The following is a 22,227-nucleotide window of genomic DNA, read 5'->3' on the forward strand; positions in this document are numbered from 1 at the left end:
TTTCTTTTTGTTAAATGCAACTCTTGTTCTTGAAACAGAGTTTACTGCTGTCCTCCTGTTTCTTTCTCTGATGTGTTTTCTCTCCAGTCGGTGCCACTTAGTGCATTAGAACTAGGTTTGGAGACGGAAGCAGCAGTTCCTGTTAAACAAGAATCAGAGACGGTACCTACTCCCGCACTGTTAAATGTGAGGGTAAGAATTGTCCAGATTTGGCATTATTCTAAAATACTTGAGGATTGTAGCAAGAAAATTGCCTTTTGAGTATGGAGTGTTTTTATTTCACCAGTTCTCCTTTTTTAATACTCACCCAATATCCTACTCTTATCTCCTGCTTTTTAAAAACTTTTGATTCTTGTCACTTGTGTTGATCAATGGTAATTAGAAAAAAAATTTATTGCAAACCATTTAAAACTGATGAAATAAGGATGAAATGTACATTATCTCATTATTTTCATTTTTGTTTGTTTATTTCAGTTTCTATCCATTCTTATTATAATTTTCATGAGATTGTTATGTTTTTGTGTTGGGGGGGAATCTGGGGATTGAATTTAACAAAATTCTGTCTCTGAGTTACATCCCTAGTCTGCCTTCCCCTACTCCCCAGCCTTTTTTTGTTTTTTGTACTTGGGATTGAACCCAGGAGTGCTTAATCACTGAGTCACATTCTGAGCCCCTTTTTTTGTTGTTGTTTTGTTTTGAGAAAAATTCTAAGTTGCTGATGCTGGCTTTGAATTTGCAATCCTCCTGCCTCAGCCTCCCAAGTTGCTGGGTGTATGACACAAGCCCAGCTGTAATTATGCTTTACTTATAGAGTTCTTCCAACATTACTTTAAGCACAGAAATTATTAACTGACACCTACTGATAAAATGTTATTGGACCAACTGTTAACATCTGATAAATTTGTATTGTCATTGAGTTGTATTACATGCCTGTAATCCCAGTGGCTCAGGAGGCTGAGGCAGGAGGATTTTGAGTTGAAAGCCAGCTTCAGCAAAAGTGAGGCACTAAGCAACTTAGTGAGACTTTGTCTATAAATAAAATACAAAATAGGGCTGGGGATGTGGTTCAGTGGTCAAGTGCTCCTGAGTTCAATCCCCAGGACTCCCTCCCTCCCACAGAAAAAAGTAATAAATTGTAATCCAGAGGAAGATTTTTATTTAAAGACTCATGGACAAATAGTTTGAGGAGGAAAGACATTTAAAACTATCTCAATTGTACTAATGGTAATAGATAAAGGATCTTCAGATTTGCATCCCCCCCTTTTTTGGGTTTATTTCCACTCCACCTTACCATCTAATAAAAATAAAACAGTGGTTTTGTGTTAGGCTCACTAGCACCTACATTATCACCAGTGTTTGCAGTTTACCTGGTTCAGTTGCTTTTGTTATTTTAAGTTCTAAATAATAGTGTAGCTTATATAATGAATCATTGAACAGGGATCATAGAATGTTAAAAATGGAAAATGGGCTGCAAGAGAACCCACACCTCCAGTGGTTTAAGTGATTTGCCTAAGGTTATCTACCTAGTTGGGGCAGTGCTGGCATTAGGAATCTTTTCTGTTACTAACTATATTATTTGGAATTATTGTATATCATGGTTTGCTTGGAATAACTTCTTTTTATGTTTTCTGTCCTTGATATTTATATAAAATGTCACCTTACTACCATACCTTCTTTTCCTCAAAGTGCTATGTTTTAACTTGGTAATTTATAGCTAACCTTAAGTTAGAAATGAAGTGCTTTATCATGTTTATAGGTAAAGACTGTTAGAGAAGAAAATATTGTCAGTATTTAAGTGTTTTATTTTCCTTCCTAAGCAGCAGCCTCCATCTACTACAACGTTTGTGTTGAATCAAATAAATCAGCTTCCAACCTTGGGATCTACAATTGTAATGACTAAAACACCACCTGTTACAACCAATCGGCAGACCATCACTCTAACAAAGTTTATCCAGACTACTGCAAATACACGCCCTTCCGTCTCAGCACCAGTAGTACGAAATGCCATGACTTCTGCACCTTCCAAAGAGCAGGTTCAACTGAAGGATCTACTCAAAAATAATAGTCTTAATGAACTTATGAAACTGAAACCACCTGCAAATATTGCTCAGCCAGTTGCAACAGCAGCTAGTAAGTCTGTTTACAGCAGTATCATTTTCTGTCTTGGGTAAGCTATGTCAAAATGTTTTGTTTTTTCTAAGGATTTACTTGGGTCTCAAAAGAACAGGGCATGAAAGAGGCATTATCTGCCTTGCTCTGTATGCTTGTAACATTCGAAATCCAAGGGAAGCAAACATTTGGAGGCTGAGGTAGAGCAGGTAACTCTACAGTGAAGTGTATGAAATTATCAAATAGCTACATTAATATCATGAGATCATCTTGTTTTTATATTTTGAATAACTATTAACATAACATTTTTCTTAATCCATAAATCATTGCTTCTTACACTTTGTGCCTATGAATGAATCACTTGGGAATCTTGTTCAAGAGCAGAGCCTGATTTAGAATGAGGCCCAAGATTCTGCATTTCTAAGTTCTCCAGAGATGTTTTATTGGTGGTCTTTGGACCATACTTGAGGTAGCATGCTTTTCTTTGGAAGGAGGGTTGGTATTGGGAATTGAACCAAGGGCCACCTAAGCACTGAACCACATTTCCAGTCCTCTCCACCATCACCCCTTTTGAGATAGGGTCTCACTAAATTGCTTAGGACCTCCCTAAGTTGCTGAGTGTGGCTTTGAACTTGGGATCCTCCTGCCTCAGTCTCCTAAGTTGCTGGGATTAGAGGCATACACCATCACACGTCTGGCTAGATACTTAGATACTCTAAACTTACATGGTTTATGATTTTATCTGTCTTGGCTTCATCGCTTGTGGGTAGTTGTCTTAAGTACTCTGATTCATTAATACACTTTTTTTTTTTTTTTTTTTGGATATGGAGATTGAACCCAGGGGGCGCTTTACCACTAAGCTACATCTCTGCCCCCCCTTTTTAATATATATATTTTTTATTTTTAAGTGGACACAATATCTTTATTTTACATTTATGTGGTGCTGAGGATCGAACTTAGTACCTTAAGCATGCTAGGCGAGCGTTCTACCTCCGAGCCACAATCCCAGCCCCTCTCCAGCGTTTTTTATTTTTAGAGATAAGGTCTTGTTAAGTTGCTGAGGCTGGTCTCCCAACTTGTGATCTTTCTGCATTAGCTGCCCGAGTCCCTGGGATTATAGGTATGTGCCATCACACCTGTTCAGTAATACACTTTCAATATAAAATTGTTATATTTTCTTTGAAGAATGAGCACCCATAATATTTTTTTTTTCATTTTTTTTTTGAGAGACATATAGTTCAGATAAATAGCCATTTATTTATTGATTGATTGATTGCAGTACAGGGGATTGAACCCAGGAGTGCTCTGCCACCCAGCCATATTCCCAGCCCTTTATTTTATTTAATGAATAAATGAATTTATTGACATATTTTGCAATGCTGAGAATCAATTCCTGGGCCTCACACATGTTAGGCTATATCCCCAGCATTTTATTTTCTATTTTGAGACAGGATTTTGCTATATTACTGAGACTGACTTCAGTCAGATCCTTCTGACTTGCCTTCCTCAGTTTCTGGGATTAGAGGCATTCCAACATGGCTCATTTATTCTTTCAGAGTATACAATTTAGTGGATTTTAGTATGTTCATAGAGTTGTGCAACCATATCCATTATAATGTTCAAATTAAGAACAGGTTCACGGCTGGGGATGTGGCTCAAGTGGGAGCGTGCTCGCCTGGGTTCGATCCTCAGCACCACATAAAAATATTGTGTCCATTGAAAACTAAAAAATAAATATTAAAAAAAAAAGAACAGGTTCTAAATATAAGTGGGAAAGACTCAACAATGATTTTTTTTTAAATTTGTTTATAGTTGTAGGTAATCTCTACAACTATTTTGTTTTTATGTGGTGCTGAGGCTCAAACCCTGGGACTCACTTGTGCTAGGCAAGCGCTCTACCACTGAGCTACAAACCCAGCCCCTCAATAATGACTTGACCCACACCTTTTTAAGGAATTTGTTTGTAAATAAATTTTAAAAAAATACATAAGGAATGTCAGTTTTATAGTTATTCTTATTTCTAGTGTCTTTTATTGCTCATTCATTCAGCAAATATTTGAATGTGTATTAGGTGCCAGGCACTCTTCTGGAATTTTGAGTCTATAACTAGGGGGGAAAAAAAACAACTGAAAACTCTGTACTCAAGGAGTTTCGGGGCTGGGGATGTGGCTCAAGCGGTAGCGCGCTCGCCTGGCATGCGTGCGGCCCGGGTTCGATCCTCAGCACCACATACAAACAAAGATGTTGTGTCTGCCGATAACTAAAAAATAAATATTAAAATTCTCTCTCTCTTAAAAAAAAAAAAAAAAAAGGAGTTTGCTTTCTAGTGGGAAAGACAGGTAGTTTAAAAAAATTAATTACATAGTATATCAGAGTAACTAGAACCATGGAGAAAAGTGAAAATGTGTGTGTGGGTAGGAGGAAATAAGTTTCAAATGGAGTGGTCAGAGGAAGCTTCCAGTAAGTGTGCCAAGGTAATTTTTAAGGGTAAAATAGAATAATGTGTCTTTTTTTTTATTATTACAATTTCAAACTTTGGCATTGTAATGTATTTTAAGTTGTAGACATAATGCCTTTATTTATTTATTTGTAAGTGATGCTGAGAATCAAACGCAGTGCTTCACCTGTGCTAGGCAAGTGCTCTATCACTGAGCCACAACTCCAGTCCTAGCAGTATATTTTTAAGAGACTAAAAAATAAAAAGTTAACCTGTAAGAGGGAGAGACTTGCCTTCCCTCCTCCATTGGGTTAAAGATTGTCTTGAATCTTTGTTATATAAAAGTCCCCCAGTGTTGAGTCCTGTTTTATAATAGTCCTCTGGTGCGCACCGTTGGAGATACTCTGACTTCAGCTATAACCTGTGCTGGCCACTATTTTTATAGTTTCAGCACACATGGGTGTTCATAGCTTTTTTTTTTTTTTTGGTCAATTTTACGGGAATGAAGGGGATAGTAGGAAGATAAAATGTGAGCTGTTAAGACATGTTCCTGATGATTTTCACTAGTATATACATAGCATTTCATTAGGCTTTTCAAATTAGGTGGTGATTTTTATTTTATTTATTTTTGCATGGTGTTGGGTGAAGAACCCATGGTTAGGCAAGCATTCTACTGCTGAGCTACAACCCCAGTCTAAGATGATAGATTTCAAGTGGACAGTTTCTCCTTCCAAAGAACTTTATTCTGTTTGTTGGAGCTATGAACAGTACATGTTTGTGGCAGAATTGATAGCTTGGAAATTGTAATGTTCATGTGTTTATTAAGTAGAGGGCGAGGGCTTTCTGAAAAATCATTAAGAAGTGTTTCTAGGATAATGTAGAATTAATTTTATCTCTGTGTTGAGGTAATTAAAATTTTCATGTAATCTTTTAAGTTTGGGTCCATACCATTGCATCATCATTTTGATCTAACTATACCCAACCACCTATATCCCAACAGCTAAAGGATACTTGGGAAATAATTTTAATTGTCTCAGTACTGGTTTTCCTTTCCTGCCATGGATTTTAGGATGGTGGCCTGATAGGGCCAAAGTTCAGGCAGCATCTAGATGGCTCCTGGGGATTTTGAGGTGGTCAGCAGTTAGTGGAAGCCACTTTTGAGTCAGGTCTTTGGGTTTAATGAGGAAGCCTGCCCCTTTTATATGAGGTGTTCCCTGAGTATCCTAGTTTTCAAATTAGCTTATGCCCTTGTAACTCAAAGATAGGATGTATGCCATTGGGAAGAGAGTTTGAAGAGAAAAACAGAATAAATTGGAGCTTGCTGAGTAACATCTGGTATAAGTTCTCCCACAATGTAGTAATTTTTAAAAGATGAAAGCCTGCAAATCAAGATCATCCTTGCATGTAATCCTGAAAAACTTAACAAACTAGAATAGGACTAAATAAAGAAAGATGGTAAGTGAATGCTGAAGAAAAAGGTTTGTAGGAAAGGATCATCTTTTTCCTGATGGGAAGGACATTGAAAGTGTAAACATGGTAGACACGATGATTTTGCGTGTTCCACTTTTTTTTTTTTTGGTATCAGGTATTGAACTCGGGGCACTCAACCACTGAGCCACATCCCCAGCCCTATTTTGTATTTTATTTAATATTTGTCCTTTTTAAGTATTTTTTTTTTTTAGTTGTAGACAGACACATTTGGTTTTATATGGTACTGAGAATCTAACCCAGTGCCTCACACATTCAAGGCAAATGCTTTACCAATTGAGGTACAACCCCAGCCCTTTGTATTTTATTTAGAGACAGAGTCACACTGAGTTGCTTAGCGCCTTGCTTTTGCTGAGGCTGGCTTTGAACTCATAATCCTTCTGCCTCAGCCTCATGAGCCGTTGGGATTACAGGCATGTGCCAATGAGCGTGACACATGTTCCATTTTTATTGTGCAGTATTGCCCCTTTTGGGGCTCTTAGACATTTGGGTTCTGATCTCACTTGAGATCTACTATTTTTTTTCTTTATTCATGTATTTGTATGCTGCGGTGAGTATCAAACCCAGTGCCTCACACATGCTAGGCAAGTGCTCTACCACTGAGCTACAACACCAGCCCTTGAGTTCTAGTCTTAAAATTTTGAAATGATCACTGTTTTTTCCAGAGTTTTTCAACTGTTTCAGTTTCCTCCTTTTTAATATTTTTTAAGACTTTTATTACATCTACTTATTTTAGACTCCCAAGTGGTAAACTTCCCAAATACTCCCAATCTTTGGTAGAATAGATAGATGCTAATCAAACTTACTGGCATTCTCTCTCTCTTTTTTTTTTTTTTTAATATCTATTTTTTGGTTGTAGTTGGATACAATATCTTTAATTAATTTATCTATTTTTATGTGGTGCTGACGGTTGAACCCAAGGCCTCGCCCGTGCTAGGCGGGCGCTGTACCGCTGAGCCACAACCCCAGCCTGCCTTCTCTCAAGAGCGGTGATTTTCACACTGTAATATCAAAACTCCTTCATACTAGAGGTGCTTCAGGGATATTAGAGGTTGGTTACACAGTCTTTGGCCCCACCCTACTCCATAAACCCATTCAGTTAAATAGTTTAGGTTTAACTGATTTGGGTTCTGGGGTGCTATATTTAAAAATATTTTGAAAACCGCTGATATAGAAGAAAGGGTTCAGTCATTGTGTGGATCTTTATTCCAGGGGCAAGAGTGAAATAAGGAGTTCCCAAAATGATTTTTCTTCTACAAATAATAATCATTCTTTTAGAAATTAGTGTAAGTAACCACCAAATTAGAACTTGCGGTACTCTTACCTCAGCTTCCCTGGTAGCTGGGTTTACAGGTGTGTGCCCCCACACCACTCTGTGGATTTCTTTTGAACTACTTGTTTTCTAAAGTTGATTCTTGCATAAAGACACAATAATTTGGAATGTTTTCACATTTACACTAAATTCAGCAATAGGCATATTGATGTCCTTTATGAAATGGATAAAAATCTAAATTTGTATACTAGGAAAAGAAATTGAGATTTTGTTCTAATATATGAATATATTCTCCCTCTCAGCTGATGTAAGTAATGGTACAGTGAAGAAAGAGTCTTCTAATAAAGAAGTAGCAAGAATATGGATAAATGACATGAAAATGAGAAGTTTTTCCCCAACCTTGGTGAGTTTCAAAAGGTTTATCTGTTTTTATGTAGTATGAAAGTATACTTAAGTTCTTTAGAGCAACTCTCAGGAGGATTTGAACAGAGAAGTGTGTTACGTAAATATGGGAGAAGCTTAAGCCTCATAAGAGTAAATAAAATCACCAAACTGGATGATTTTATAAAATTATGTGTTTGATAGGAATTGATATTACACGTAGCTTTGACAGGTTTTTGTTATGAATTTTACCTGATTAGGAAAAAAGAACGTAAAAAGAATGTAGAGTTAAATATCTTTGATAACTGTTCATTTTATGATTGAACCTGAATGAGCTGTCAGATTGTATAATGATTTCTTTTTTATTTTATTTATGGTAGTACTGAGGATTTTATTTTATTTTTGGTAGTATAAGTGCAATGGTAGGCACTCTTGTCACTGAGCTACATCTGCAGAGCTGCAGGGTTTTGGGGGTAAGGGGGGTAAGGTTTTGAACTCAGGGGCACTCACAATTGAGCCACATCCCCAGCCCTATTTTGTATTTTATTCAAAGATAGAGTCTCACTGAGTAGCTTAGCACCTTCCTGTTGCTGCGGCTAACTTTGAACTCACCATCCTCCTGCCTCAGCCTCCCTAGCCTAGTTTTTTTTTTTTTTTTAACTGGGGATTTAAACCAGGGGTACTTTATCAGTGAGTTGAATACCCAGCCCTTTGTAAATTTTTTTTATATTTTTGAGACCGGATCTCTCTAAGTTGCTTAGGCCCCAGGTTGCTGCTGAAGCTTGCCTTGAACTTGCCGTTCTGTCTCAGCCTCCTGAGTTGCTGGGATTACAGGTGTGCACCACTGGGCCCAGTATCTGTAGCACATTTAAAAATATATATTTTAATTTCAAGATAGGGATACACTAAATTGCCCAAGCAGGCCTTGAACCTGTGATGCTCCTTACTCAGCCTCCCATGTATAATGATTTATATATGAATAATTTGTGATAATCTTTTCTCTTTATATTAGAAATGTGGTAGGTGTTAGGTCAATTGATTTTTAAATATTTAGTAACTTTTCTGTGGATAACGTTGTAAGTGGAGTGGATTTCTATAAGAAGAATGTTATTTGATGTCCCTCCCTCCCATAAACATAAAATGTGACAACCACCTGAATTAAGTAGTAGTATAGGTTGACCAGAATGTACAGTTTGATCCTCACAATAGAGATTATGAGTTTGGAGAAAGGTGAGACCTCCATGAAGCTTTTTACCTATGAAGGAGGTATGATTTGCAGGAAGAACTTACAGTGAAAGATGAAGGTTCTATGGAGGGCCCTGAATTGAGCTTAAAGAACATCAGTTTGGTGGAGCCACTGGAGGAAAGGGAGAAGCCTGCTAGTGACTCAGGATGGGTAGGGAGAGAGGCAGGTTGAAGACTGGTTAGTAATCTAAAAGTGAGGTAATGAGGGACTAACCTAGGAGAATTATAGGAGGGAATTTGAAAAGAGCAAGGGGAAAGAGAAAAAAAAAGAAAATGAGAGGTGGCTGTTGGAGACTGCACAGCACCTGTATCTTGGATTTTGAATAGGGACCAGGAGACCACATACTAGCAACATCCAGTTTACTTAGTATAACAGTAGCAAAGCATTATTCTTTTAGAGACATTTGATATATTTATTACTCATGTTCCCATTACAATCCATGACCAGTTTGCCTATAGTATCCTAAAAGTTCTGGGTTAGTCTACTTGTGAATAAACACTTAATACATTGCAAATTGGTAATCTGTGAACCAAAACTAGGTGACAGTTTTTTTTCCCCTTTGGCATTTACAATATTTTGAGTAATTTTGAATTTGTTGCTGCCACATAAATCCTGATTTTTGAAAAACAGTGTATCTGACAGCCCTAGGCCCGCGTTCTTTGCCTAGTAAAATTTGCCTAGTGTTGAGTAGTGAATGTCTGCATTGTGTGTTGGCAGGCATTGCCCAGGAGTCATGGTTTCCCTCAACCCATTATCTCCTTGATCCAAAACTTGTTGTTAGTTGCCATTTCACAACCACTTGGCTTAGAAATGGTGTTGAACTGTGAGCAGCAGTTGTGCATGCTTATAGTATCAGCTACTGAGGAGGCTGGGGTAGAAGAATCATAAGTACAAGGCCAAACTTAGTGACAACCTATTTAAAACTTTTTTTTTAAGGGGACTGATGCCAGGTGTGGTGTTGCACACCTGTAATCCCAGCAGCTTGGCTGAGGCAGGAGGATAGCAGGTTCAAAGCCAGTCTCAACAAAGCAGGTTGCTAAGCAACTCAGTGGGGTTCTGTCTCTAAATAAAATACAAAATAGGGTTGGGGATGTGGCTTAATGGTAGAGTGCCCCTGAGCTCAATCCCCAGTACCAAAAAAACCAAAAACCAAAACAAATATTAAAAAAAAAAAAAAAAAAAAAAAACAGAATTGGGAATCAGTTTTGTTTTTCTTGCCAGTCCCATTGGTTTCCAGTTTCTGAAATTAGGTTTCATTTTGGTGTAATTCTAAGAACTTTTGGAGTACTTTGGATTCAATCTCAGGATCCCGTCAGTATTGATTAGCGGGTCCCCCACGTGCTCTCACATGTACACACACCCCTTTTCCTTTTCACACTGAGCATCTTTGTGCCATCGTATTCTCCAGGTTTAGGCAAATAATGAGAGAAATAAACCTGCCTTACCTTTCAGGGATCTCTCTACTCTAGAATTTCTGACTAGGTTTTCTGCCTCTTTCTCCTTGCTATGATTTATTTTTTAGTTGTAGCTGGACACAATACTTTTATTTCATTTATTTAATTTTAGTGGTGCTGAGGATCGAACCCAGGGTCTCACAAGTGCAAGGCGAATGCTCTACCGCAGAGCCACAACCCCAGCCCTTTTGAAAAATATTTCTAAATTTTTTTTAGTTATAAATGGACACAATATCTTTGTTTACTTTTTATGTGGTGCTGAGGATCAACCCAGAGCCTCACATGTCCGAGGCAAGTGCTCTACCACTGAGCCACAACCTAGCCCTTTCTGATTTCTTTTTTCTTTTTTTTTTTAGAGAGAGAAATTTTTTAATATTTATTTTTTAGTTTTCGGCGGACACAACATCTTTATGTGGTGCTGAGGATCAAACCCGGGCCGCACGCATGCCAGGCGAGCGCGCTACTGCTTGAGCCACATCCCCAGCCCTCTGATTTCTTGATACACTTGAGTTTCACAACATTTTCTCTGCTGTTCCTGGAATAAGGAGCTGTTTAATGGTTTTACTGGTAGTGAAGAAAGACATGTTCAGGATCTTCCCATTCCCTTTTCATTCCCTTCTCTGTAACATTTGGTCCATTCCCTGGATTTACCAGGGACAGTCTTGGTTTATTCTTTGTTTCTTAGTGTAACTGTTTATAGCACTCCATTTTACCCTCAAGTGTGTTAGGTTTGAAGAATGAAGTCTGTGGCCACCTTATATGTGCTTGTTGTGATTGTGGAGAAACAGAAGTCTTGAGTAAATTCTCTGTACTCTTGAAGAGTCTTTAAACTCCAGAATCTCTTGAGTTTTGATGTTAGCATCTGAGGGAAAGAAGACACGAGGGAGTGGAATGAGAAGGTGGTCCCGATGTGAGACTTAGTTCTGCTGTGATTGCATGGACTCTGTGTTGGGCTATTTCACTTTTAGTCTTCACATTCCTTGTTCTTTCTAGCACTGGAATTGGAATGAGGAGGACTGAGATATTAGAGTGAGATGTGGGTAACAGAGAGGTAGTATTGAAGGGAAAAATAGTTCCAGATAATGGTGACTGAGGGATTGGAGCCCTGTGGTTACTGATTTGTCTGTAAGGAGTAGAGTGGGTTGCTGTTGGCTGTGCTTATCATTAGAGAAGCAGGGAAGTTGCAAAGTATGACTTAAGTTTTTAGGAAATGTGCAAGAGGTGACATTACAAACTTTCCAGGTATAAAGATTGTGGATATTCCCGCAGAATAGTTTTTCTGTGTTGGCTGGGCCTCTGGCTTCTGGACTTGGTATTGATGATACTTTCTTTGTTACAGAAGGTTCCTGTTGTAAAAGAGGAAGATGAACCAGAGGAAGAAGATGAAGAAGAAATGGGTCATGCAGAAACCTATGCTGAATATATGCCAATAAAGTGTAAGTCTTTGGGATTTGTCAAAATTATAAGACTTCTGGGTTCCTCTGGAATTTAAATAACTCTTCTCTACACTATCTTTTTGTGGTATTGGGGATTGAGCCCAAGGTTGCTTAATCTCTCAGAAACAGCCCTTTTTTAGTTTTTCTTTTGAGACAGGGTCTCGCTGAGATACTTAGGGCCTTGCTAAGTTGCTGAGGCTGGCTTGGAAATTGTGATCCTTTTGCCTCACCCTCCCAAATCACTGTAATTATAGGCATCTGCCACACATCTGGCTCCATATTGTTTTATTGTGAAACAAGGTCTTAATAAATTGCCTAGACTGGCCTTGAATTTGTAATTCTCTTGCTTTAGCCTCCCAAGTAGCTGGTATTACAGGCATGCATTAGTACACCTGGCTCCCGTACTCACTTTTATCCATTAGAACTTGTTAGTATTGAATACCATAGGATTTGACTAATATAAGTTTTATAATGTGTTTTGGTTACGTTAGCTGGGTGCAATGATGCCTGCCTGTAATCTCAACTAGGAGGGAGGCTGAGAAAGGATTGCAAGTTTGAGGCAAGCCTGAGAAATTGAAATTTTATCTTACTTCAATATAAAAAACAAAAAGGAGTGAGCATATAACTGAGTGGTAGAGGGTCCCTGGATTCAGTCTCCAGTACCATAAGAATAAGTAAAGCTATACGAAAGTTTTACTGAGGATTTTTTTTCCTCTACACAATTTGAAAACTTTGTTATAGATTGAAGATTTTTTTAAATAATATTTTTAGTTGTTGATGGACTCAATACCTTTATTTTGTTTACTTATTGTTTTATATAGTGCTGGGGATCGAACGCAGCGCCTCATGCATACATGCTAGGCAAGTACTGTACCACTGAGCCATAACCCTAGCCCCCAGGTTGAAGTTTTTTTAAAACTAAGATTAATAATTCTTAGGTTATAGTTGGGCATGGTGGTGCATGCCTGTAATCCCAGCAGCTTGGGAGGCTGAGGTAGGAGATCTTGAGTTCAAAGCCAACCTCACCAAATTTAGTGAGGCCTGATTCAAAACAAAACATAAAGTATGGACTGGGGATGTGGCTCAGTGTTTAAATACCCTTGGTTCAGTCCCTAGTACCAAAAAAAAGAAATTCTTGGGTTATATTTTGTTTAAAGTTTATTTTGCTCAAATAAATAGAGCTTATAAAATCGAAACAAATTGTAGAGATGTAAATATATGTAATAATGTATATTTTGCACAGGTTATTCAAAAGCATAAAGACATTGGACTTTTAAATAACTTGTGCTATTTAAAAATAACTGATTTTTGGGCTGGGGCTATGGCTCAGTGGTAGAGCACTTGCCTAACATGTGTGAGGCCCTGCATTCTATCCTCAGCACCACATAAAAATAAATAAACAAAGGTAGTATTGTGTCCAACTACAACTAAAAAATAAATGTTTAAAAAAAAAAAATCACTGATTTTTCTTAACATAGTTTTTGCCTATAAGATAATATCCATGATTAATTTTTTTAGTGGCCACTCTATAAAGTTGAAATTTAATTATTTTTAAGTGTTTATATAGAAATTTTTACTTTTTCATTTTGTGTGGGTAATATCATGGATGAAAATCTATGTCTAGAAAATATCTTTTATAAATTTTAGAATTTGTAAAAAGCTGCTAATATTTATTTTTTTAAAAATATATTTTTATTGGGCTGGGGTTGTGGTTCAGGGATAGAGCGCTTGGCTGGCACGCGTGAGGCACTAGATTCGATCCTCAGCACCAGATAGAAATAAATAAACGAAATAGGGGTATTGTGTTCAACTACAACTAAAAAATAAATACTAAAAAAAAAATGGAGTTGGGATTGTAGCTCAGTGGTGGAGCGCTTGCCTAGCATGTGTGATGCACTGGGTTCGATTCTCAGTACCGCATACAAATAAATAAAAATAAAGGTCTGTCAACAACTAAAAAAATATTTTAAAAAAATGTTGGAGAGACTGGGTTTTTTTTTTATATTTATTTTTTAGTTTTAGGTGGACACAATGTCTTTATTTTTATGTGGTGCTGAGAATCGAACCCAGTGCCTCACGCATGCCAGGTGAGTGCGCTACTACTTGAGCCACATCCCCAGCCCAAGGGCTGGGGTTTAACAAAGGTACTTTAAAAAATCTTGGAAAAAGGTGTTTTATTGTTTTTTTTCCTATGGAAAATTTTATTTTTATATGGCGCTGCAGATGAAACGCAGTGTCCCACGCTCACTAGGCAAGCATTCTACCAACTGAGCTACAATCCCAGCCCCTACAATAGTAATATTTAAATTGAACTAAAATTCTGTTGACCAACTTCATGTTGTCCCTGATACACTAAATATTTAAAATGAGTTTTCTGGGCCAGGGTTGTGGCTCTGTGGTAGAGTGCTTGCCTAGCATGCATGAGCCATTGGGTTTGAGCCAGGAGTGGGGATGTACACATATATGCCACCAACTTGGAAGCCTGGGGCCAGGAGGATTGCAAATTTGACATCAATCTGGGCAATTTAGTGAGACTATGTTTCAAAATAAAAAAAGGGGTAAGAATGCAGTTGAGTGACCCTTAGTTTAACCCCCAGTACAGGAAAGGAAAAAAAAAAAAAAGAATCTCAAACGGGGTGGGTATGGTGTCTGGAATTGTTTTTTTCTTCTAAATTTAAAGTTTTCACACAAGGGTCAAGAATTTGTCTATGATTTTTATTTATTTATTTTGAGAGGGTCAGGAACTTGTCTATGTTTTTTTTTGTTTTTGAGAGGGACAAGGGAACTGATGATTGAACCCCATGGCACTTGACCACTGAGCCACATCCCTAGCCCTATTTTGTATTTTACATAGAGACAGGATCTCACTGAGTTGCTTAGCACCTCACCATTGCTGAGGCAGGCTTTGAACTCGAGATCCTCCTGTGTCAGCCTTCTGAACTGCTGGGATTACAGGTATTCACCACTGAGCCCAGCTGCCTATGACCTTTTAAAACAGAGGTTAGCAGATGAAATCCAAACCATTCCCTGCTTTAGTAAATGAAGTTTTGTTGAAACATGGTCATACTCGTTGGTGTATTTACTGTCCATGGCTGCTTTTCCACTGTAGTAGTTACAGGGGAAGCTGTATGACTGAAAATATTTACTATTTGATCAGAAAACATTTGCCACCATTTAAGATTATTAGTGTTCTACATTGTGAGGAGTTAATTGCTCTTTAATATTATAGGTAGAGTTTTCCTTTCAAAGTAAAATCAGATTACAGATTTATTTCTCTGAATGAAATGAGTGAGGTATAACCTAGGATTAATGAGTTATTTCTGGAAAACCTGATGGTGTGCACTGAATTCGTGTCTTTGAATTTTTTTTTTTTTTACTTTATTTAGTTTTTGAAATAATGTCCTGCTATGTTGCCCAGGCTGGCCTCTAAACTCATCGACTGGAGCGATCCTCCTGTCTTGACGTCCTGGGACTATACACATGCCCACAATGCCCAATTAATTTCTGAGTTTTAAAATTAGACCTTATCATTGTGTCTCTGTCCAAATCATATGCAGTTGTTACTCATTTTAGCCAAATTTATTTACTTTATTATCAGTAACTTTTTCTCTACAACCTTGGAGTAGTTATTTATTTTCTTGTTTTAAGAAAAATGTTAGAATAAAACTGGAAATGTTATTAGAATGTTATAAATGAAGTGTTTTAAAAATTTTCTAGTGAAAATTGGCCTGCGTCACCCAGATGCTGTAGTGGAAACTAGCTCTTTATCCAGTGTTACTCCTCCTGATGTTTGGTACAAAACATCTATTTCTGAAGAGACCATAGATAATGGCTGGTTATCAGCTTTACAGCTTGAAGCAGTTACATATGCAGCCCAGGTAAGCAAGAATTCATAATTATATATAATATATATGTTTTTTTTTTACCTGAGTCTGTGTACTATGGTTATTTTAGTTGAAAGGTAGCTTTTTTGCATGAAAATCTTTTTTATTTTTATTTTTTTGTATTAAGGATTGAACTCAGGGGTATTTTACCTCTGAGCCATATCCCCAGTGTTTTTGTTTGTGTGTTTTTTTTTTTAAAGTTTTTTTTTGAGCGAGGGTCTCACCAAGTTTGCCGAGACTGGCCTTATACTTGTGATCTTCCTGACTCTGCCTCCTGAGTTGCTGGGAGTAAAAGGACTGGGGATGTGGCTTTGTGGTAGAGCATCCCTGGGTTCCAGTACCTCAAAACAAACAAAAAAAGCCAAGCACAATGGCCCATGCTGGTAATCACTGTGTGAGTCAAGAGGATTACAAGTTTAAGACCTGTGCTAGCAATTGAGAACTTGTCTTAAATTAAAAATAAAAATATAATTTAGTAGTAAAGCATTTCTGGGCTCAATCCCCAGTACCAAAAATAAAAATACGTATGTGTGGATATTTGTTACTACCCAAAGCTGGAAAGATAGACTGCTCCTACTTTTGTGGATGATAGAGTAAATATATGTGACCACATTGCAAGGCGTATTCAATAGGCCTTGAAAGCTATGTGACCTAGAGTTAAACACCAGTGTTGAAAGGATTTTAGACATTTTTTATTTCTCTGAAATTAATGACTTACATAGCTAACACCCACCCCAAATCACGTGTGACATAGAAGTTTGCATTTGAGTATGTAAGTGTTGAAAGGGGTATGGAGGATTTCTCACCATTTTATAGCCTGAGTTTTTGATGACTGGGAAAATAAGAGAAGAAAATGTGATAAGTCTGTAAAGAGTATTTACCTTGAAGTACTAAACCCTTTGTAATTCATGTAAAAATAGGTGAAGTCAGTATGTTCTTTAAACCATATATGAAAGATAAAAATATATATAGGATTGGGGCTGAAGTTGTAGCTCAGTGGTAGAATACTTGCCTACCATGTGTGTGACACTGGGCTACATCCTCAGCACTACTGAAAACAAATAAGTAAAATCATTTAAAAAATATATACATATATTTTTCAGCACCACATAAAATAAATAAACAAAAATAAATTAAAAAAAAACCATACACGTATATAGGATTACACTCTAACCATTTTTTTTTTTTCAGCAACATGAAACATTCCTACCTAATGGAGATCGAGCTGGCTTCCTAATAGGTGATGGTGCAGGTGTGGGAAAAGGCAGGACGATAGCAGGAATCATCTATGAAAATTACTTGTTGAGTAGAAAAAGAGCATTATGGTAAGAGTTTGGTTTGTCTTCAGTAGCTCTCATTTCTGAATAATTAACTTCATATAGAGATGGGTTTTAGTGTGTAGGTCTTTTGAAGTGTCAAAACCTGGCTTTATTCCTGAATTCTAGAATGATGTGATTTGAATTTAATTTTTTTTTTCTTTAAAACAGGTTTAGTGTTTCAAATGACTTAAAGTATGATGCTGAAAGAGATTTGAGGGATATTGGAGCAAAAAACATTTTGGTTCATTCATTAAATAAGGTATGAAAGTTTCCTGTTCAGTTGGAAATTTAGTAAAGTATTGACTCCTCTTTGAGATGGGAGTAATAGTTTCTACTCTTTCCACAGTTGCTGAGGATTAAATGAGCTATTCCATAGAAAGGGTAGTGAGTGCCAGCTGCTCTTTGAGGGTTTGACTCTTTGTCATATAGTAGCAAGCAAAATAGGCAAGTTCCCTGCTGTAATAGCATTTAGCCTCTAAGTCTTCAGTGTTAGTTTCTAGAGTAATTTTTTATGGCTATAAGGGTAGTGTAGAAAGGTAGTGTGCCTGTCATTTTAGGTCACCAAATCCCCTGTAGTGTATGTTGGAAATTGGCTTGGAGACTGTTTTCAGTATTTGTCCAGCTAATGGACTTGCGTGTCTGCAAGAAAATGTATGTTGGTGTCTAAAGCAAATTTTAATTTGATTAGAACCTTATTGTTCATTTAGGAAAGCTTTATTAACATTCTGTGCATCTTTTAATTGTAAAGGTACATGTGACAGACCTACAAGTGACTCCCCATTATCCTTAAAAATAAGTACGTGTTGGGGCTGGGGTTGTGGCACGGTGGTAGAGTGCAAATAAAAAAAAAAGTACATGTAAGTCTACTTTCCCAGTGAGTCCTAAATTGGTTCATTTTTTGCTGTTGCCTCTCCAATAAGCAAGTCACTGATGAACAGGGGATCTGAATAATGAATTGAATTGATGGGCAGTTAAAAACACTGTTTTGACTACGAACAATTTAAAAACATGCAACTGGCATCTACAAATGGTTTTTATTTTTGAGCAGTATAGATGAGTAAGAGCGTATTAACTATTACTCATAAATCCATACTCTTAGAACTTAAATCACAGTGCCTGCCGTATAATCAGTCTACAATAAATATTTGTGGAGTAAGTATTGTACCTTTTTCTTAGGGGAGTTTGGTTTTCATTTTTTGGTGATAGATTTTCTTGAGAATTTGAAAAGTAAATCCTGTACCAAAAAGTGTGTGTGTGTACATACAAGAAATTTTGCATATTGTCTTAAGTGGTAGTTTGATTTTTCTGTACTTGTCTTGAGCCTACCAGGTGAAGAGGTTGGGATGGGATAAATGTTTCCAAGAGAAAGGTATGCTAATCACATTCTTCTCTCTCTCTTTTTTTTTTTAGTTTAAATATGGAAAAATTTCTTCCAAACATAATGGGAGTGTGAAAAAGGGTGTTATTTTTGCTACCTATTCTTCCCTTATTGGTGAAAGCCAATCTGGTGGTAAATATAAAACTAGGTTAAAACAACTTCTGCATTGGTGCGGTGATGACTTCGATGGAGTGGTATCCTTTATGAAAGTTGTATTTATTTTATATTTCTTAATTACACAAAGATTTGTAAGGAAGTACCTTCACAAAGGAAGAATGCTCAGTTTAATAATTTTTGAAAATGAGCACTTTAATGATTAGAGTCTAAGGCACCTGGAAAATCTGTCAGATAGTGCATCAATATTTAAACTCCTGGTTTTGGGAAGTGTTTATATATAGGGGAATTCTGAATTATTCTGTTAACCTTTTTTTTTTTTTTTAAAGAGAGTGTGTGAGAGAGGGGGAGAGAGAGAATTTTTTGATATTTCTTTTTTAGTTTTCAGCGGACACAACATCTTTGTTTGTATGTGGTGCTTAGGATCGATCCCGGGCCGCACGCATGCCAGGCGAGCCGGCTACCGCTTGAGCCACATCCCCAGCCCCCTGTTAACTTATTTGGGGATTTATATTGCATATTTAAACATTTAGTACCTGAGAATATTTTTTTCAAAATGTATTTGTTCATAGCACATTTTATATCATCCTGCATGAGGGACATAAAGTGTCCTGGTTAAATTAAAGTGCTGGTTAAATTAGTTGCCAATTATTCTTCTAAGTACATAGTTTTTACCAAAATATCTCTCTTGCAGCAGGTATTTTTTTCATTCTAATTAAGAACTTAAATATCTGTTCAGGCACAGCGCCACTTGCCTGGAATTCCAGCTTGGGAGGCTGAGGCAGGAGGACTACAAGTCTTTGCACAGCTGGGTGATTTAGCCATACCCTGTCTCAGGATTTTAAAAAATAGCTGGACAGCTTGGTGTATTCCTGTAGTCCCAGTGATTCTGGAGGCTTATGCAAGAGCAGTGCAATTTTGGACCTGCCTTAGCCCTGTCTTAAAATTTAAAAAGACTGGGGATGTGATGTAGCTCAGTAGTAAAGTGCTCATAGGTTTAATTCTTAGTACTGTTCACATACACAGTGGTTAAGATAAATACCAAATTCAGTGGATTCCTCAGAGCCTGGGAGGAGGGGGCGGGGGATGAAATAGAGGAGAAGCACATAGAGATCTTCCTATGCGCCTGTAATCTTTTTTTTTTTTTTTTTTTTTAAATGATCTGGCTCACCATCATTTTTTTTTGAAGAGATGGGGGAAAGAGAGAGAGAATTTTTTTTTAAATGATTTATTTTTTTAAATTTTCGGCGGACACAACATCTTTGTTTGTATGTGGTGCTGAGGATCGAACCCGGGCCGCACGCATGCCAGGCGAGCGCACTACCGCTTGAGCCACATCCTCAGCCCACGCCTGTAATCTTGAAAAGAAAACCAGAAGACATCAAAGAAAAAGTTAATTTTTGCTGAAAATCATAGGCATTTAATATTTTTTTTAACCATACCAGTAGCTTTTCTTTTTTTTTCTTTCTTTTTTTTAATTGGTTTGTTCAAAATCATTATCAAAGCTCTTGACATATCATATTTCATTACATTAGATCAAGTGGGTTTTGAACTCCCATTTTTACCCCAAATACAGATTGCAGAATCGTCATCGGTTACACATCCACATTTTTATATAATGCCATATTAGTAATCTGTTGTATTCTGCTAACTTTCCTATCCTCTACTATCCACACTCCCCTCCCCTCCCATCTTCTCTCTCTACCCCATCTACTGTAATTCATTTCTCTCCTTGTTTGTTTTTTTTTTTTTTTTTTTAAAGAGAGAGAGAGAATTTTTAATATTTATTCTTTTAGTTTTTGGCGGACACAACATCTTTGTTTGTATGTGGTGCTGAGGTTCGAACCCGGGCCACATGCATGCCAAGCAAGCGCACTACCACTTGAGCCACATCCCCAGCCCCTCTCCTTGTTTTTTTCCCCTTTCCCTCACAACCTCTTATATGTAATATGTGTAACAATGAGGGTCTCCTTCCATGGCATTTAATATTAATGTGATATGTTCCTTAATTTGTTCCTAATAGATAGTGTTTGATGAATGTCATAAAGCAAAAAACCTTTGTCCTGTTGGTTCTTCAAAGCCAACCAAGACAGGCTTAGCAGTTCTGGAGCTTCAGAACAAATTGCCAAAAGCCAGAGTTGTTTATGCTAGTGCCACTGGTAAGTAGTTTTCTAATGTAAAGAGATAGGTGGGGCTGGGGTTGTAGTTCAGTGGTAGAACACTTGCCTAGTATATGCAAGGCACAGAGTTCGATTCATATAAATTAACAAAATAAAAAAGGTCCAAATAAAATAACACCAACTTTGTTTAAAAAAAAAAAAAACCAGAGATAGGTATATGCCATTTTTGCAGTTCTAATATATTTGGGGGTTTTCCAGGTGCTTCTGAACCGCGCAACATGGCCTACATGAACCGTCTTGGAATATGGGGTGAGGGAACTCCATTTAGAGAATTCAGTGATTTTATTCAAGCAGTGGAACGCAGGTAATATGGCTTATGACGCATACTTTTCCCATTAGGAATCTTTAATAGATGTGTTACTGCTAAAACCCCATCACTGTATGTTAAGTTCTAATTTATTTACTGATAGTTACTGTGTGTTTTAATTTTATTCAGAGGGGTTGGTGCCATGGAAATTGTTGCCATGGATATGAAGCTTAGAGGAATGTACATTGCCCGACAGCTGAGCTTTACTGGAGTGACCTTCAAAATTGAGGAAGTTCTTCTTTCTCAGAGCTATGTTAAAATGTATAACAAAGCAGTCAAGCTGGTGAGAAATGTTTCTTAATTTCTGATGCTTTTAATGTAATTGATAAGACTTCTGTTAGGTCTGTCCATTGTAATGTCTCAGCCCACAAGAAACCATTTCGCTGTGAAACAACAAATAAATATTATGACATGCTATTTACCCAAGTCATCATTTCCCAAATTTTCCAGGTTTTCCATTTATTTCGGTTACATAAATTTTGAAATTATAATGTAGCTATATCCTGTAAGATAACTGCATTATGTATTAAGAAATTTTGATTCCCAGTTACTGAAGATTGAATAACTGCATTATATAGCTGTGTTCATAGATGAAATATGTAAAATGTTGATTCTGTATCTTCAGTGGGTCATTGCCAGAGAGCGGTTTCAGCAAGCTGCAGATCTGATTGATGCCGAACAACGAATGAAGAAGTCCATGTGGGGTCAGTTCTGGTCCGCTCACCAGAGGTTTTTCAAATACTTGTGCATAGCATCCAAAGTTAAAAGGGTTGTGCAACTAGCTCGGGAGGAAATCAAGAATGGAAAAGTAAGTTGGGGAAGACTTATTGGTTTTCCTTAAGTTGTTAGTTTTGTGGGTGTTTTTTCTACTTGTGAGTTGGATCTTCTGAAGAATAGTTGCAAATATATTAATGTATTAAAACTTATAAACATAGATTTTTTAAAACCATAAAACCAGTGTCTGTTTAGAACATTTTTTAGATAGTTCAGTATATGATATAATAAATAATTCTATGTCTGCCATCCCTACCTGTCACTGCTAATGATCTGGGGATGTGTATCTCCTTAAACTGTTTTTTTTTTTCCCCTTTCTTTCTTTATTTTCATGGGGGATTGAAACTAGGACACTTAATTACTGAGCTGCATCGTGGTCCCCCTTTTTTAAATATCTTCATTTTATTTATTTATTTTTATGTGGTTCTGAGGATTGAACCCAGGGTC

The 22,227-nt window shown here is 37.1% G+C and overlaps 1 protein-coding gene across 5 annotated transcripts in view; it reads left to right on the forward strand.

Moving 5' to 3' along the window:
* The window catches only part of Sbno1 (strawberry notch homolog 1), a 57,499-nt gene that overhangs the window by 10,017 nt on the left and 25,255 nt on the right, over positions 1–22,227 (forward strand). The window contains exons 3-14 of one of the 5 annotated variants that reach the window (XM_015502421.2): positions 88–192; positions 1,818–2,130; positions 7,610–7,710; positions 11,728–11,824; positions 15,542–15,702; positions 16,900–17,033; positions 17,196–17,286; positions 18,438–18,599; positions 20,543–20,678; positions 20,898–21,003; positions 21,136–21,289; positions 21,632–21,814. In XM_015502421.2, the coding sequence (XP_015357907.1) occupies positions 88–192; positions 1,818–2,130; positions 7,610–7,710; positions 11,728–11,824; positions 15,542–15,702; positions 16,900–17,033; positions 17,196–17,286; positions 18,438–18,599; positions 20,543–20,678; positions 20,898–21,003; positions 21,136–21,289; positions 21,632–21,814 (1,743 nt within the window). The remainder of the gene's footprint in view (positions 1–87; positions 193–1,817; positions 2,131–7,609; positions 7,711–11,727; positions 11,825–15,541; positions 15,703–16,899; positions 17,034–17,195; positions 17,287–18,437; positions 18,600–20,542; positions 20,679–20,897; positions 21,004–21,135; positions 21,290–21,631; positions 21,815–22,227) is intronic. The other 4 variants (XM_015502423.2, XM_015502422.2, XM_048785509.1 and 1 more) reach the window with 4 other exon arrangements.

Source organism: Marmota marmota, unplaced genomic scaffold (genome assembly GCF_001458135.2).
Source record: "Marmota marmota marmota unplaced genomic scaffold, marMar, whole genome shotgun sequence".
Lineage (NCBI taxonomy): Eukaryota > Metazoa > Chordata > Mammalia > Rodentia > Sciuridae > Marmota > Marmota marmota.